Source organism: Tasmannia lanceolata, unplaced genomic scaffold (genome assembly GCF_043159265.1).
Source record: "Tasmannia lanceolata isolate RefF3 unplaced genomic scaffold, GAP_Taslan_0.1 ptg000015l, whole genome shotgun sequence".
NCBI lineage: Eukaryota > Viridiplantae > Streptophyta > Magnoliopsida > Canellales > Winteraceae > Tasmannia > Tasmannia lanceolata.
Window position 1 is genome coordinate 36,078,781 of NW_027518692.1, and position 17,162 is coordinate 36,095,942.

At 37.3% G+C, this 17,162-nt stretch overlaps 1 protein-coding gene across 4 annotated transcripts; it reads left to right on the forward strand.

Annotated features, from left to right (window-relative positions):
• The first annotated feature begins 10,916 nt into the window (after positions 1-10,916).
• Positions 10,917-15,802, forward strand: HBP5 (SOUL heme-binding family protein). 4 transcript variants are annotated; one of them, XM_077355552.1, is made up of 8 exons: positions 10,917-11,102; positions 12,756-12,889; positions 13,086-13,154; positions 13,253-13,324; positions 13,843-13,925; positions 14,034-14,165; positions 14,397-14,610; positions 15,542-15,802. In XM_077355552.1, exons 1-8 carry the CDS (start codon positions 10,949-10,951, stop codon positions 15,584-15,586), a joined length of 903 nt encoding a protein of 300 aa, XP_077211667.1. In that variant the 5' UTR covers positions 10,917-10,948; the 3' UTR covers positions 15,587-15,802. The 4 variants fall into 4 exon arrangements, with proteins under 4 accessions (XP_077211667.1, XP_077211668.1, XP_077211666.1 ...); XM_077355553.1 differs by having other exon boundaries at positions 10,961-11,102; positions 12,752-12,889; XM_077355551.1 differs by lacking the exon at positions 10,917-11,102 and adding an exon at positions 11,596-12,125 and having other exon boundaries at positions 12,752-12,889.
• The last annotated feature ends 1,360 nt before the right edge of the window (positions 15,803-17,162 follow it).

Sequence of the window (17,162 nt, forward strand, 5' to 3'; positions counted from 1 at the left end):
AAGCTGAGATTTTATACGGTGAGTGTGGGTGGAGTCCAGTGTTTTTTCCCCCAAAAAGTACAGTGGGCCCACTTCATAGGATGATGATCCAACGCGCCACAGCATAAATAGGCTGTACCCCGTGGATTTTCTCCATCATAGGATGATCTTAACCATCCGATCTGTATAGTTTTTTTTTTTATAATGTGAAGGGTTATTCCAACTTGAGTGAATTATTCAACCCAAACTCAACTATTTTCCGGGTTGGGTTGGCCAACCCAACCCAAGGAACCCTTTTTTCCAACCCAAACCTGACCGGCTGACCTGGCCTGATTTCCAACCTGACGAGTTTCAACTTGACCCGACCCGAGGAACCCTATTTTTCCAATCCGAACCAGACCCGAGTTCAACCCGACCCAAGCCGAGTTTTCAAGCTTACAAAAAAAATTTGATAAAAAATGTCAGGTTGACTCGGGTGAGTTTGCTCAAACCCTCAACCCGAACCCAACCTAGTTTGGGAAAACTCAACCTAAACCCAACCGAACTCAACCCGATCTGACTATTTTTCGAGTTGAACCCGACTTGAGTTGCACCCCTATCGCGGATGGTCTGTTGCACGTGAGAGCGGCCACAGAGGCTCACTTTTCAGCAGATTTTGTCTTCATTCACGTGATGGCTGCTCTCACATGCAAAAGATATAGGTCTTTTGTTCAATTGCAATTTCTCGTTTCAAACAGGCCTCAACGTTGTCAAGTGTATCAATACAAGGTTGTGCTTGTCATTTTTATCAAAAGATGTTCCTTTTTGTTCTTAGAAAGTTGCATCCTTCAAAATATGGCTACCTGGGTGGGGAGGCTTGTCTGGGACATACGTCACATGGCAGTAGAGGCGGTATAGCAGAGCTAGCTCGTTTGATATTGTCAGTCTTCTCTTTATTTTAGTCTCTTCATTAGCTGTTCGAACTCACAAGGGGATCTCAAATTAAATAAAAGAGTTTCCATAATAAAACGACGTAGTGCGATTTTTATCATCTTTCTAGAATGTTTGCCATTCCACGTTTTAATTGTTGAAGCAGACATGGGGATTCACGTGGACCTTGTGGGAGCATTTAATAGCCAATACTTTCCTTCAGTTGTGGAAAGCAACTCATCGTTGGAAAGAAATTGACATATAGCATGTGGTTTGGCCGACGGTGCATCCCCACCTTTTGCTAGAATCGCCCCAAAATGGATTGATTTTTTGGATGATCATTGCTGCTCAACTCAACCACATCATGATTAGTAGTTGATTAAGGTGATTAGAGTTCTATTATGGGTGGAAATATGAGAAGACTTTTATACGTGAGGGGTCGGTCTCTATTGCCATTTGACTATAAGGGGATCTTCTCAGTTAGAGATCAAGTCGACCAGAGAGGCAGTAGAAGATCCAGCCTAGGTTGATCACCACCATAAGCAATCGAGATAAGTTCTTAAATCATATTCTACTAATTTGCATGGTTAGACATTAATTTAGCTAGATTTGTAATGTTGTTTTGATTAGATCTATTGTGTAGGTTATCATACTATATTCTATATGTGTGTCTTGAATATCATGACCCTAGTTTTGGGGAACCAACCCTAATCTTTGATATATGTAAAAAGGGAAGTGATAGATCCACCCCTTTTGATTACTTGGGACACATAAGAGGCGGATCTCTTCTTTATGGGAGAAGGGAATGAAGAGGGTTTAACTGGAGCGTCCCTAATCTAGCAAGAGTGAGCTTGTCACTCCGTTGATATGTGCATAAGCTGTTGCTTAGACTATAAGATCTTTGTACCATTGAGTGGTTGTTGCAAGTGCACACAAGGTGTGTGAGGGGAATATAGGAGTGACTAAATAGTGTGTTGTGTTTGTGGGGCGAAAACATCGAGGGTTCAAATTGGATGGCCAAGATTGAAGCGAATAACGGGTGAATGGAGCGGGAGGGATGACATTAATATATTGATACAAAAACTCATTCACTATGTTGTAATTAAGAGCTGATTGGATGCGAGGAGAATTTTTATTGGAAATTGTTTCCTTAGAAAATAAATTCCCCAGCAATTAGGAAACTCATTTTCTTTGTTTTTTTTTTCAAAATCGAAAATTTTCCTTAACTATTAATTTGATCCCAGGACTGAGGTATCACATGTGTCTCATTCTTGGGAGGGTGGTATCTTGATCACTATATAAAATGGGAAATGTTATCAGCACTACTGTATTTTGATGATCGCACTCCTCACTTTATTAAAAGTATGGCATGGCCCGAACCATAGGATGATCCAAACCGTCTTTTAGATGGGCCTAAATAGGTTGTGCCCCAAAAATTATTTCCATAGGTTGATCCTAACACTGATCTCTAGAGGGTTAGGATCAACCCTCTAACATTCAGTCCCTCTACAGATCGAAAGGTTAGGATCAACCTATGGAAATGTTTTTTGGAGCACATCATATTTAGGTTGTGGCCCATCTAATAGACGGTTTGGATCATCCTATGGTGAGGCTCATACCATACTTTTAATAAAGTGAAGAGTGCGATCACCAAAATACAGTAGAACTGATAACATTTTCCAAAATGAAATTCACTTGTTCTATAAATAAAAGGGGGCATCATCAGCAAAATTGAGGGTTTCGAATGTCAGCTTTGTAATTTATTTTTCCCATAAGGCTCGCTACAATCATGCACTGGCCATGTTTGGTGTGTTGGGGTTCCACACAAAAGCAAAGATCCCACATCCGAAAAGTGAATGGATGTGGATGGACTTACAAGTTGCAAGGACTCGGGCACCGTCCACTTAATGGCTAGGGTGAGTTATTCCTGGGTCCCCAATTTCAATCCATGTCCAGGTGTGAATGCATCACCTCACTGATGAGAAGTATTGGCAATAAATACAGATAATTATCAAGAATTTGGAAAAAAGTGTCTTGTTCTTTCCTTATGAACGTCTCCATCTTAGTCACACATCCATGATGCAATTCTCATTTACTAGGTAAGTTTATGGTCGAAAATCTATAGAGACTCACAAGTCAGGCTCACTCTAATAAAATGATCACATATGCCTCGCTCTTTTGCTTTCATTACTTCTCTCTCTCTCAAAATTTTGGGCCTCTTTGGATACTAATTTGCAAATGGAAAACACTGTGAAAACGGGATTCCGTTTGGAAAATAATAACGGCAGTGACATTACCGTTGCTTTAACCTTTTTCAAGATGTATTTATTGCTTTTATGGGGGTTTGAGCCTCCTTACACGTGTTTTTTTTGGGCTGATATACCCCCACCACTCCTTCTTCTGATGGCTGGCTAACGTTAAACGTTGGGATTCAACGTATATGTCACTTTCCCACCATTTGACCGGTCTCTCTCTCTCTCTCTCTCTCTCCACACACACACAGAAAAAGGAAGTCAGGAACAGTTGGTGGGCCCATCTTTGAACAACGTAGGTCCCGCCCATACCACACCATAGATAATCCAAACTGTCCATTTGATGGGCCATAAACGTAAATAGATTGCGTCCCAAAATATCATTTCCATAGGCTGATCCTAGCCCTCCGATCTAAATAAAAACTACATCTTATGCAACCTCTATAGATTGTAGGGTTGTGATCATCCTATGGAAATGATTTTTGGGGCACAACCTATTTACATTGTGGCCCATCAAATGAATGGTTTGGATCATTCTATGGAGTTGGTCGTAATGTAACATCAAGGCCCGTTCACAACATAGGACGATCCAAGACGTCCATGGTTTGGGTAATCCTATGGAGTTGGTCGTACAGTAACATCAAGGCCCAATCGTAGGACCCACCAATATTTTTTCAAATTGAAGCTTATTGTCCACAACATAGGATGATCCAAGCCGTCCATGGTTTGGATCATCCTATGGTGTGGTTCGTAGAGTAACATTAAGGCACAATTTAGGCCCCACACGTATTTTTGAAAATGAAGTGTACCGTCAAGACCATAGGATGATCCGAGCCGTCCATTTGATGGGCCATAACGTAAATGGGTTGTGCCCCCAAAAGGGTTGGCCCATCAAATGAATGGTTTGGATGATCCTGTGGTCGTACAGTAACATTAAGGCTCGTCCACAACATAGGATGATCCAAGCCGTCCATGGTTTGGATAATCCTATGGAGTTGGTCGTACACTAACATTAAGGCCCAATCGTAGGCCCCACCAATATTTTTCAAATTGAAGCGTACCGTCCACAACATAGGATGATCCAAGCCGTCCATGGTTTGGATCATCCTATGGTGTGGTTCGTACCAATTTAGGCCCCACCCATATTTTTGTGAAAATGAAGTGTACCGTCCAGACCATAGGATGATCCGAGCCGTCCATTTGATGGGCCACAATGTAAATAGGTTGTGCCCCAAAAATCATTTCCGTAGGATGATCACAACCCTACAATCTATAGAGGTTGCATAAGATGTAGTTTCTATTTAGATTGGAGGGCTAGGATCAGCCTATGGAAATAATATTTTGGTACGCAACCTATTTGGTACGTTTATGGCTCATCAAATGGATGGTTTGGATTATCCTATGGTGTGGTATGGGTGGGGCCTACGTTGTTCAAAGATGGGCCCACCATTCCACCAACGGTTTTTGTTGGGCCCACCAACTGTTCGTGTTGTGTGTGGAGAGAGAGAGAGAGAGAGAGAGAGAGAGAGAGAGAGAGAGAGAGAGAGAGAGAGACCGGTCAAATGGTGGGAAAACGTTAACCAGCCGTCCGGGGGGGGGGGGGGGTGGAATATCAGCGCCCTTTTTTTTTACAAAACAGGATCCCGTTTTCCTAGCAAATCTCTTTGTAACTAATGTTATTTTAAAGAGGAATGATGGATTGAAGGGTGCCCTTGCAAAAAAATCAGTTATAAGGGCGTCCCTATTGGTCCATCTCATTATATAGCATTAATTGGCTCTTTAATTTTATATTTTTCAACGCCATTTCGACATTTTTTTTGTGCCTTTATAAATGCACTTTCTTGACATGGACCAATGGAGGCGCCCTTGTGACTGGTTTTTGCAAGGGCGCCCTTTAGTCTATCATTCCTCTATTTTAAATTAATTTCATTTGCAAATAAGACATTAAGGTCTATTTGATCATCATCAATTATAGGTTATTGATATTTGCACTATCATGTTTTGATAATGGGGCGAATTCACCTTATCTTTTCTTTTTTAATTGAATGCTGAGAGCTTTTTGGTAATTGTAATAGCCTTTGACATCTAGTTAAATACCAAAGAAAAACACTTCAAAGAAGGGATTATTCTGTTTATGTGAAAAGGATGAAAGTGAAAATGATGAAAATAACCTTATCAAAAGGTCAAAATTTCACAAACGCCATCAATATGGTCTAGGGCCGCTAGAAAAACAATCTAAGATCTATGTAGATTTTGCACTAGTTTTCTAACGGCCGAAAGACCAGCTTTCTCCTGCCGGAGTCTCCTCCCATGCTGTATCAACCCATCAGAGAGCTTCCAGTAGGTATTTGTCACTTTCAGTTGCTATAGATCCATGGCTAGTAATAAAAAATTTAGGGAAATGATATATGCACCCTTTTCATCACCAGGGACACCCAACTGCAGTGTCGTTCTTATAATGTTGAAAGGTTATTAAGGTTACTTTCCCACCTATTTATTAAGAATCACCCATGTTTAGTAATTACTTTTATGGGTACCTGTGATCCATAATTTTCTGTAATTATTGCCCTCATTCCGTACTTTTTAAAACTTTCTCTATAAAGAAAATACTAAAATAATGAAAAGGAGAATCGTGTAAACACCAACATAAGAGGACTTTATCTTCGTTATGATAATGTCGTAAGGTTGTAGGGTTCTCTTTCCCACCCTTTTTTAAGAATCGCCCGTGTTTAATAACTACTTTTAAGGGCACCTGTGATCCGTAATTTTCTGTAAATAATGCCCTCATTCTGTAATTTTTCGACATTTTCTCTACAATGAAAATACTAAAATAACGAAAAGGGGAATCACGTAAGCATCAACAAAGGAGGACGTTATTTTCATTCTTGTAATGTCATAAGTGTATTGGAATATCTTTCCCTCCCGTTTTTTAAGAATCACAAGTGTTTAATAGTTACTTTAATGGGCACCTGTGATTCGTAATTTTTTGTAATTAATGCCCTTATTCTGTAATTTGTCAGGATCTTGTCTAGAAATAAAATACTAAAATAATGAAAAGGTGGATAATGTAAGCACCAACATAGGAGGACTCTTTCTTCGTTCTTATAATGTTGAAAGGTTCTTGGGGTCTCTTTCCCACCCGTTTTTTGAGACAAGTATTTAGTAAATACTTTTATGGGCACCTATGATCCGTAATTTTTTGTAATTATTGCCCTATTTCCGTACTTTTTTTTTAGGATTTTCACTATAAAGAAATTTCTAAATTAATGAAAAGGAGGATCATGTAAGCACCAACATACGGGGACTCTATCTTCGTTCTGATAAAAAGGGGTCTCTTTCCCACCCCTTTTTAAGAATCACACGTGTTTAATAATTACTTTTAGCTGCATTTGTGATCCGTAATTTCCAGTAAATGATGCCCTCATTCCGTACTTTTTTCAGATTTTCTCTTCAAAGAAAATACTAAAATGATGAAAAGGAGAATCACGTAAGCACCAACATTGGAGGACACTATCTTCATTCTTGTAATGTCATTAGGGTATTGGGGTCTCTTTCCCTCCCGTTTTTGAAGAATCAACAGTGTTTAATAAATACTTTAATAGGCACCTGTGATTCGTAATTTTTCGTAATTAATGAACTCATTCTGTAATTTTTCAGGATATCTCTAGAAATAAAATACTAAAATAATGAAAAGGTGAATAATCTAAGCACCAACATAGGATGACTCTTTCTTCGTTATGATAATGTTGAATGGTTATTAGGGTCCTTTTCCCGCCCGTTTTTTTAATAATCACCCTTGTTTAATGATTACTTTTTTGGGTCACCTGTGATCCGTAATTTCCTGTAACTATTGCCTTCATTCCGTACTTTTTTGAAAATACTAAAATAATAAGGTGGAGAATCATGTAAGCACTAACATAGGAAGAGTCTATGTTCGTTCTGATAATGTCCTAAGGTTGTAGGGGTATTTTTCCCACCCTTTTTAAGAATCACCCGTGTTTAATAATTACTTTTAGGGGTACCTGTGATCCGTAATTTTCCTTAAATAATTCCCTCATTCCGTAATTTTTCAGAGTTTTTTCTACAAAGAAAATACCAAAACAATGAAAAGGAGAATCACGTAAGCACCTACGTAGGAGGATACTATCTTCATTCTTGTAATCTCATAAGGGTATTGAGGTCTTTATCCCTCCCATTTTTGAAGAATCACACGTGTTTAATAATTGCTATAATGGGCACCTGTGACTCGTAATTTTTCGTAATTAATGCCCTCATTCCGTAATTTTTCAGGATTTTCACTAGAAATAAAATACTAAAATAGTGAAAAGGTGAATAATGTAAGCACCCACATAGAAGGACATTTTCTTCGTTCTAATAATGTCGTAAGGTTGTAGGGGTCTCTTTCTCACCCCTTTTTAAGAATCACCCGTGTTTAATAGTTACTTTTAGGTGCACATGTGATCCGTAATTTCCCGTAAATAAGGCCTTCATTCCGTACTTTTTCGAATTTTCTCTACAAAGAAAATACTAAAATAATGAAAAGGAGAATAATGTTAGCACCAACATTGGAGGACAATATCTTCATTCTTGTAATGTCATAAGGGTATTGGGGTATCTTTCCCTCCCGTTTTTTAAGAATCACAAGTGTTTAATAATTAATTTTAGAGGCACCCGTGATTCGTAATTTCTCGTAAATAATGCCCTCATTCCGTAATTTTCAGCGTTTTCTCTACAATGAAAATACTAAAATATCAAAAAGGAGAATCACGTAAGCACCAACAAAAGAGGACGTTATCTTCATTCTTGTAATGTCATAAGGGTATTGGGGTCACTTTCCCTCCCGTTTTTTAAGAATCACAAGCGTTTAATAGTTGCTTTAATGGGCACCTGTGATTCTTAATTTTTCGTAATTAATGCTCTCATTCCATAATTTTTCCGAATTTTCTCTTGAAATAAAATACTAAAATAATGAAAAGGTGAATAATGTAAGCACCCACATAGGATGACTCTTTTTTCGTTCTGATAATGTTGAAATGTTATTGGAGTATATGTAGAACATAGGAGGAGATTGTTGGGTATATAATATAACCCTATTATGTTTTAATATAAGCACAATAAGATAATGGACTGGTGTAGTGGGCTTATTTGGGCTAGAGCTCATTAACCTATTAAAACCCTAGTGTATCTCTATATATAGGGGCTGGAGGCAACAAACTTGGTATTCGAAACTAGATACCTTGGGTGTAATGCTTCAACCAACCTCTTGCTTGACCTAATTTCCTCTAACATGGAATTGGTCGTCTCAGCTCACAACTAAAGTGGCTTTTAAGAACCTATCCATGTGGTCACATACTCACATGGGACCTGGATCTCCCTAATGCCATTATGTCAACATGTTTGTGGGTTTTGCCACCGAGTCTGACAACCAAGGGGTCCACATGAAATCATACATTAAATTTATTTATTTGGTAGTGGCACTTGTAAAATGCATGGGCTCCTATGAATTTTTTTTTATATTAAGAAAATAACTTAGATGGAGATTATGAGCACGATAAAAAAAAAACGCTTACTCGATTCATATATGTATCAACCTTTAGGCCATGTGTTGGCAACCATGAAAAAAAAATCCATGGAATACTTGTGGGGCCAATTGTGAGATGGGGAGAGACATCTTCAACTCGCAACCTATTCACGCAAACATATGGACTAAATACTTAAGCATCCTTTCATGCTTCTTATGTTCTCATATTTGAAAAATATGTACATACATCAGTAGGCCCCAGCATAATTGGCTACACAGAGAGAGAGAGAGAGAGAGAGAGAGAGAGAGAGAGATGTGACTTATCCTAATTTGGGATAACTGACAGGCTAATGGGGTAAGTCATGTACCCCTCACAAGGGGTAAGTCGTGCAACTTATGGCCACCGGAACAACTAACATATTTTTTCGAAGGGAGTAAATGACTCTTTTACCAACAATTTTCCCCAATGTAACATACCCTAAGGACCATTCTGGTTGCTTGCCGGAATTTTCATGAGAAGTTTGGAAAGGAAAAATATTTCAAATGTTCCTACTTATTTTACATTCTAAAATGGTAACTCGAACCAACCCTATTCAATTTTTTCTTACACGGCCTACAACTTATGTTAATATCCCTCTAACTTAATCATAATCATATCATTTCTTTATAAATTATGGAAAGAAAAAAATTTCCCAAGCAAAATTTTCCGTCAGACAAATTTTTCTTACAATCCAAACCGGACCTAAAATAGTCCACCGTTAGGCCTTTAAAATTGGAGGATCTCAAACCCTTTAAAATGGGAAAGGATACATGACTCCTTTTTTTTTACTTGGGACAGCCCTCTCGAGTGTAAAAGAGTAGTACTACAAGTCTACTACTAACTACTAACTACTAAATAGCCTGGAAGGGGCTGTCCGAAGTTAGTAGTAGACTTGTAGTACTACTCTTTTACACTCTTTCATTCTTATCAATTTCATATGTCAATACATCATATCAAAAAGGAAATAACATTTGTTTTATACTTACTATCTCGGTACATAATCTCATGTCAATAAAAAAAGAAGCAATAATGGCATACTCATATTGAATTTTGAGTTGTCATGGTTGTATTACTTATTAGCCATATTTCATATGACGAGAGTAGTCTTTTTTCTCAAATAAAAGCAGATTAAATCAACCATCAAATGAAGAATCAAGCCAAAAATTAAGATACATTATGGGAAAATGGAACTTCCATGGAAGAGAAGCACATGTAACACTTTCGAGGAGGAATTTTGCTTATAAAACCTTTCTAAAGCATAAGTGTTTGACAACCATTAAGAAAGTGGATTTAGCAGTTAAAGTATACGGTGTAAGGGCTTACAACAATAAGGCCTTTGTACGGTGGAAGTACCATCCTTGATATCTGATCCAACAACAGCTCCTCAAAAAATGAGCTGCTGTTGGATCAAATATCAAGGGCGGTGCCCCTACTGTTTTGTTGTAAGCCCCTACACCATATAAAATCTCTTTTCTAATTAAAAGATCGTGAATTTGCCGAATGCGATTCTATTGTCAAGAGCACTCAAAAAAATACAATCCAATTCTTGATTCCAGGACGAGAATAATCCATAAATAGCTTTTTACATTCTTAAAGATGTCATTTTTTACAAAAAAAACTCCCACCCAGTCCCATATCAATCAAAGGCGGTGTTACGGTCCACATTGGGGCCCGCCTAGATGTGGGACTGGGGTGGGAGCTTTTGGTGTATTGCTAATGGAGATTTTATACTGTGTAAGCCCTTATAGTCCCTTATTTTTCAAAAAAGGACTCTACGGACCACACTATAGGATGTTCCAAACCGTCCATATGATGATGGGTCATAACGTAAATAGGTTGTGCCCAAAAAAATCATTTCCACAGGATGATCCCAACCCTCCGATCTATAGATGAACTGCATATTTTGGAAACCTCTATAGCTCAGAGGGCTAGGCTCATCCTATGGAAATGATTTTTTAGGCACAACCTATTTAAGTTATGGCCCATCATATGGATGGTTTGGATCATCATAGTATTGTCCGTACAGTACTTTTTTGAAGAAAAATAAAATAAGGGACTATCAGAGCTTACTCCGTATAAAATCTAAGGATGATCCAAACCGTCCATAAGATACTAACAGATGTAAATTATGTGTGATGGCAATTCTGTAGTTTAATTTTTCCGGAAGGGTTAATTTGATAGACTGGTTTTAAGTAAAACCCTGGATTTCTACTCTCTCAATGTAGATTGTAAAGAGGTAGAAGGAAAATGGGGTTTGGAAGGGAAGTAGTGATAACATTGGAGGGTGTTCGAGACAAGAATCTGATGCAACTGAAGAAACTCAACACTGCCCTTTTCCCCGTTCGCTACAACGACAAATATTACACCGATGCCCTTTCTTCTGGAGATTTTACTAAGCTAGGTTTGATTGCTTTCCTGGGTTTTTTTTTCCCTCTTTCTCTTGATTCATCTAGGGTTTTCCTTATTTCATTTTTTTCTTGCTATTGAGTATGGGTTTTGTTTCTGTTATCTTGGTTTTGGTTCTGTGCGTTGGAAGATAAAATTACAGGCTTATTGTGAATTTTTTTAGGAAGGTTTGATTTGGCATAGAAAGAAAAAATTTTCCCAAGTAAAATTTTCCGTCAGACAAATTTTTCTTACTATCCAAACCGGACCTAAAATAGTCCACCGTTAGGCCTTTAAAATGGGAGGATCTCAAACCCTTTAAAATGGGAAAGGATACATTAGTCCCTTTTTTAACTTGGGACAGCCCTCTCGAGTGTAAAAGAGTAGTACTACAAGTCTACTAGTAACTACTAAATAGACTAGAAGGGGCTGTCCGAAGTAAAAAAAAAAATGGGGCGAATTTTGTTTGCCAATGGTAGAAATGAAGTGTTTTGGACACAAACGTGGTACACTCTGCACCAAACAAAGCAAAGCCTCTGTTCTAAGATAAGATATCAAAGAAATATTATTCAAGAAAGAAAGGAAACCAAGCATCACCAAATAGGCAAATACCCATAAATCCTAACAAATGGCAACATTTTCCGGCCAGCTTTTCCGGTCAATTCCCGACTTGAGTGTCAGTTTCCGACGACATGTCACCCCAAAGCCCTCCATACTTTCTTTACCTCCGTTCAAAATTTCCAGAAATGGAAACATGACCGTTAAAAACGGTCGGAATTTAATGTGGGCTATTCGACTAAGCTTAGTGGAACAGAGCCCACAAAAATCGACCGTTGATTTAAATGGGTTCGTGGATTTCTTGTATATGGATCTCCCCCATCTCTTTGACGAACAAGGGATTGACCGTACAATGTATGACGATCGTGTCACATTCCGGGATCCAATCACAAAATACGACACCATTGATGGGTATCTTTTTAATATAGGGCTCTTGAAACAAATTTTCCGGCCTGATTTTCAGTTGCACAACGTGAAACAGGTGATCTTTACTATTTTCTCACAAACCCATGTGAAAATTTTGATTTGATTAGTACAGAAGTTTCTATTCTAACTGAATTATTTATTAGATATTGGTTTGGAGAAATTTACATAGGCAAGAGAATTCCAAGTTATGTATCAATCCACCACCATAGGAAAGGTTATCAATGGATTTTTCATCATAAAATGGAGATTAGTATTGTAAATTTGGTTCAATTTGCTGCCATTTTCTAATCTTAGGATATGGATTTTCTTGTGAATGCCCAAAATGCTTTCAATTCCAATTATATAGGGGCAATATTCCATGGATTATTAGTTGTATTTCCCATTAAAAAGCACAAGGAAATAGTTGATGAGGGAGATATTTTAGTTTACACCTAATAAAACCACCATATTTAAGTGTCCTTAAGTCACTTTCTTTTTCATGAGTGATGCCTTCACTTCCATGTTAAACCCCACTATTGGACTTGTTCATACTAGGAGTAGCTTAATGAGGAATGTAGTCTATTTCTAGCATTGCGTTCTGATTTTCTCTTGGTTTGGTTCAGATTTGTTCATTCCCATATATGATCTTCCAACTTTTTGATAGGGCAAGTTTTTTGGCTTTAGTTGATTGATTTGTTATAGACAGGACCTTATGAGATAACAACAAGGTGGACTATGGTAATGAAGTTTCTTCTTCTACCTTGGAAACCAGAGTTGGTCTTCACAGGAACTTCAATCATGGGAATCAACCCAGAGACTCAAAAGTTCTGCAGCCATGTGGTAAGATGCATTTTCTTGCTACAAACAAATGTTTTTTTTTTATTGCTAAAAATACGTGATTTATTTGTTGAACCTTAAATAATGTATATGGTTTTGGACTACTTATTATTTTGAATTAAAATAGCTTTTTTCTTGCAATTCGGAACAAACTGCCTTTATGTATAAACATGCCTACCCTTCCACTGTCTCTTCATAGGATTTCTGGGACTCCATAAAGGAAAATGAATATTTTTCACTTGAGGGTTTTTTGGATGTTCTAAAGCAGGTAACAAATATTGTGTTAACAATCTATTTTAATTCATACATTTGGTTGGATTTTACAAGATTTAATTGTTCTGATGCATAACTTGTAATTCCTCACAGTTGCGCATTTACAAAACTCCGGACTTGGAATCACCAAAGTACCAAATATTGAAAAGAACTTCAGATTATGAGGTAAGTTTGTCCTCCCCCGTAAACATTTTCCTAATTTCCTGCCATTGCCCATTCTCTTAAATCATGAATGAATTCATTGTATTGTTTTCATGATTGCAATCAAAATGAATCATTTTAGTAATAATAGGTTATGTGTTATTGTGTTTTTAAAGGTTACAGGATTACCTTTTTTTGTTTCTACTGGTATGAAAGTGCAAAATTGAATGTTTTTCTAGGTTTTCATGTAATGAGTCTCTGTTTATACACATTATATTTGTTATTTTATGGGTATTTATTTTTGCATTATGTGAAAATGTTTTAATAGCCCAAATTTCTTAGCTATATAAAGAACTCATAGGCTACTTATTTTGCAAGTCTATGTATCCAAACTTTAGTTTCTGCTAGTTGTTGGTATTTCTTCTTCTACAAGGGTGCCTAACATCAATTTTATTGATTTGTTGGGTCCCTAAATAATACTGACTTCCTTCTAACTTGGAGGAGACTATATGATCTTGATTAGTTACTGTATTCAATTAAAGGTACGGAAGTATGCTTCTTTCTTGGTGGTAGAGACGAAAGGAGACAAGCTCTCAGGGTCGGCTGGTTTCAATGATGTTACTGGGTAAGTTACTTCCTATACACTTTAGTTGAGTATTATTTTGTTTTGCTTGTTTGCTAGACAGTTTGTATGAAGCAGAAATGGTTTTGAGAGATAATGATATTTCTCTAGGTATATATTTGGGAAGAACTCCACGATGGAAAAAATCCCAATGACTACCCCTGTCTTCACTCAGGCCCCTGATGCTGAATTATCCACCATTTCAATCCAGATAGTTCTACCATCGGAGAAAGACTTAGACAAGTAAGATCACCCTGATATTCGATCAACTTTGACCAATTTATTTAAATGAAGTAATTGTGAATGTGACAGTAAAACTAGAAGGATTAACAAATATTTTGTATTTAATTTAGAAATAGTGTAATATTTTATAGTGAAAAACTGAATGCTAAACAAAAATATATAATTTAATTTTGTGAATTCTGTATCTATCATGCTCAGTACTAATTTGTGAATTCACTATATCTTCATCAGCTTGCCAGCTCCAAATAAAGAGACAGTTACGGTGAGAAAGGTGGAAGGAGGAACTGTTGCTGCAGTGAGATTCAGTGGAAGACCCACTGAGGACATTGTTCTTGAGAAAGAGAAATCCCTGCGGTCTGCACTTCTTAGAGATGGTCTCAAGCCTAAGGAGGGTTGTTTGCTCGCTCGCTACAATGATCCAGGCCGGACATGGGCCTTTTTAATGGTACGTTATCAATAATGCATGTATTTATCTGATAGTTCTACTGTCTTACTACTTGGTACTATTGGAAATTTCATGGGAAAGCAATATTTTCTTCAACTATATTAAGTATACCGAATTCATTTTATCACCATTACTTTTGCTTGGAAACTAGCCAATCACCATTTCCAAGAGCTCAAGCACCCCATTCTATGATTTTGCGACCCCCGAGTATGGAAAACCCATCTTGCCTTTGCTTATCATGTTTACCAATTCCCTTTTTTTTTCAAATCTTCATGGTTTTAAATATGGTTTGTTCTCTTATTTATTTATTTTTGGGTAGGTATGTTGGGCTTTGGTGGGATCCCTATCATTTTACTAGTAAAAATGTCATTACATCAATGTGTATTCTTTTCCACTAAAATCCACTACGGTAATTGGGGTTGAATAACGACTCGGAACGTTTTCTGTGTCACAACCATGAGTTGTGGGTTCAAGCCCAGTTTTCCTATAAAAAAGTGAAAAAATAAAAAATCATCTTAAATAATTGACTCAAGGTCATCAAGAGAAAGAATCTGATCATCAGTAGAAGAATGATGAGGAAAATATTGGTTAGAGAGTTGATTTGGAACTGGAATTATCTCTCCCCGAGTGGATGATTCTCCATAAATGATACTTTCTTAAAAGATTTTGAATATTATTCAGTACAACCAATGCCATCACAAATAAACATTTTCCTTTATTTTATTGAACTAATAGTATCTTTATAGGTCAACATAATCTATCTGTGTGCATGTGAATGCATTTGTGATGCTATTTTGAACCTTGATACTTGCAAAAGCTGAGATTCAACTGCATTTTCTTTATTTATTTTAGCTTGGATTTCTAGCTTGCAGAATATTGAAACTGTTCTCTTCCTTTGTCTTTTGGATTCATGATTGCTTTGACATTAAAGAGGAATGAGGTCCTGATATGGCTTGAAGAGTTCACACTTGATTAGAAAAATGCAAATCATGAAGACCCTTTCTTCCCTTAACGCTACTTGAGTGGATGTGGTGACAGATCAAATTCAGAAGAACAACATGGTTGCACCTCTAGAGTTTTGTTTTTAACTGTGCTATTTGTGAGGAGTTGTAGATTATTATTTTACTTGCCATAGCATGGTGTGCATCATTCAAAGTTTATTTATACGTGGTACAGAAAAATCTTGTGATCTTATCTTCTTCTTTTCCCAAAACAAACAACAACCCTTTCAACATGCGGCACCCATTTCCCGATATTCCCTTTTAACCACTAATCTTTCATGTTGGTTTGAAATTTGTTTATTCTGGCGTATTATCATGAATCATCCGCATATTGGTTTGCAATTTGGTATTGCACCGAACAAATCAAGTAACCTAGGTTTGGGCTAGAATTAAGAGGAAATATAGTTATTTTTAAGAGAAAAGTGTTCCTGAGCAGCTGCGCAGGGAGCTTCCTGCGCTTAAGTGGCTTATAAAGCCTCCCATTGGTCACTTTTTGTCGACCCGCAAAGGTGGACCTGCTGTACAAACCAATGGGAGGCTTTTTAAGCCACTTAAGCACAAGGAAGCTCCCTGCGCAGGGACACTTTCCTCGGGCTTGAATATGGGTTTACATGGGTTGCTCAAAGAAATACCATATTACAAAGTGGTTTGTTAGCGTGACACCAAAAGGGGGACGCTAGGCCAGGACGTGCTTATGGGCTAGATGATGCAGGTGTTCTTGCCGACATGAACTGATTCAAATATAACTCATTATAATTTGCCAAAACTAGTGAGTTATGAATTAACATGAATGGCAGGCAACTCAACATCAAATTTTGACATTCGACTTTCAATCTTTACTCTTCACCTTTGAGTCTCTAAATCTCAGTTCTCACCTTCCATACAATTTTGTAGGGATTTTAGGAGGATTTAAATGGTTTTGATAAGTATACGAAGCGACAATGTCAAAGTAAACCAAAGAAGTTTCGCCATACTGAGTTCATGTAAAAGTTGTAAACCCCGAACCTAAACTCTGTGGAAGTATAAATGATTAAATAACACCAACTCTAAGAGCTTAAGCTTTTGGAGTAATTGGTTGTTTCTTAAAAATTCGGTTCTTTCACACCCTCGAACCTAGTGAAATGATGAACAAGTTATATAAATGAGCCAGTTTTGTACGAAAGTTGCTACTCGAGAACTTGAACCAACCTAATTGATGAACTGGTTAACATAGGTTTAGATCATTGAACAAGTGATTGTGATGCAGGAGCATTTGGTCATTGGAACTGTGTTCCGTGAAGAGAATTTGCTCTCACATTTACCCATTGGTGGAGTTTCCCTCCAAAACGTGAGTTGGCTACCTAGCCTCACGATTGTTCTTAGCATTCTATTGTTTGTTTTCTTCTTCTTTGATTGTCTGTGGTTACGACGTTAGATTGTCTCCTGTAATTTTATACTATCATATGGAGTCATTATATAAAAAAAAAAAAATTATTATGAAGTTACCACAAAATTGACTAAAAAAAAATTGCTGTGCAAAACAGGCAAAAAAATAATAATCTGAGCTGATCA

Excerpts from the sequence above, each read along its gene's own strand:
- HBP5 (XM_077355551.1), top strand. The coding sequence starts at position 11,715 with ATGGCAACATTTTCCGGCCAGCTTTTCCGGTCAATTCCCGACTTGAGT. Across the intron at positions 13,325-13,842 it reads AAAGAACTTCAGATTATGAG|GTACGGAAGTATGCTTCTTT; the intron begins GTAAGTTTGTCC and ends ATTCAATTAAAG. Across the intron at positions 13,926-14,033 it reads GGTTTCAATGATGTTACTGG|GTATATATTTGGGAAGAACT; the intron begins GTAAGTTACTTC and ends ATATTTCTCTAG.